Consider the following 1272-nt stretch of genomic DNA (forward strand, 5'->3'; position numbering starts at 1 on the left):
GATCATTTAGTTGCATCTTTAGTTAATTATATTGATAAATCAACTAAATTGATAACTTTAAAATTCCAAGATTTATCTTCTAGTAGTCATGTTATGAATACAACATATAATGATAATTATATTATTTCATATAATACACTACTAACAACACTAAAATCGAATAAATCGAAATGGGAAGAAAATCTTAAAAAAGAAGTGGATTTAGGTCCACAAATTAAAAGGATGAGAACTAGTTATGATGAGAAAGATAAAGATAATATGGAATTATGCGGTGATGGAACAGGAGGGTTGAGAGTAGATGAAATTAAGCAAGGATTAAGAGAGATCAATAATGATGCTAATCTTAATATTGAAACAAACGTATATCATCTTAATACGGTACTAAAAATCAATCAAAAAAATGGTTTATATACAGATGTGATTGATACATTGGATAAAAACTCTGAATTTAAACTGACTATTCAATCATTATTAGGTAATAATTCAGAATACCATGCTTTAGGAATACAAAAAGATGACAGCACCTGTGGGGATAATTGTTTAATTATGTTAAGTGAATTAAGAGGTCTATTTAAAGATAAAAAAGGAATAGAAATAGGTATATCATATGTAAATGGAATAAAAGGCAATCATGCCGTTATGTATATTGCAACAGCAACGAAAGATAAATCAATACTGAAAACAATAAAACAACTTGCTATGTCGTATAGTAATTTGGGAGGAGAAGAGATAAAAGATGAAGATTGTTATGCTCATAAAGCAATTGGAAACACATCATATTCTAGCGGTCATTATGTAAATTTGGGTAAATTAGATATATTAGCAACAGGAATGTTGTTAAATGAGAATTTAGGGCATGATTTATTGGGTGGCAAAGAATTGCAATATTCCTTAGCAATTGTATTGGCAATTACATCATCTGCCTTGGGATATCAAGCAGGAGCTCAAAGTTTTTATATACCGATAGCAAGAGCAGGAATATTTATGTCTAAGGATTATATGAGTAATAATCTAGAAACAAGAGTTTCAGATGCTTTGAATCAACATGATGCAGTAAACCATTATAATCCGTGGGTTATTAGTATTGCGGTAAAAACTGTATGTAATATAGCTTTATCTATAGCAAGCCCATCATTTAAGCATACATTAGCAATAAATACATTGAGTTCAATATCAAGTCAGTTAGAAACAAACCCGAGTCCAGAGCATAAAGCAGTTGGTGGAGTTGTAGCAACTAAACAACTGTTAGAGAATTATACAGCAGGTGATGTG

The 1272-nt window shown here is 30.1% G+C and overlaps 1 protein-coding gene across 1 annotated transcript; it reads left to right on the top strand.

Annotated features, from left to right (window-relative positions):
• Positions 1-93: 93 nt before the first annotated feature.
• On the top strand, positions 94-1264 carry TRIADDRAFT_62966 (uncharacterized protein; the record flags this gene model as incomplete). The annotated part of the gene is made up of 1 exon (XM_002118959.1): positions 94-1264. A coding segment is annotated over one exon (1171 nt), but the record flags the coding sequence as incomplete, so codon positions are not given.
• Positions 1265-1272: the final 8 nt, after the last annotated feature.

The sequence above is a fragment of the Trichoplax adhaerens genome, genomic scaffold (assembly GCF_000150275.1).
Source record: "Trichoplax adhaerens TRIADscaffold_3139 genomic scaffold, whole genome shotgun sequence".
NCBI classification, from domain to species: Eukaryota; Metazoa; Placozoa; class Uniplacotomia; order Trichoplacea; family Trichoplacidae; genus Trichoplax; species Trichoplax adhaerens.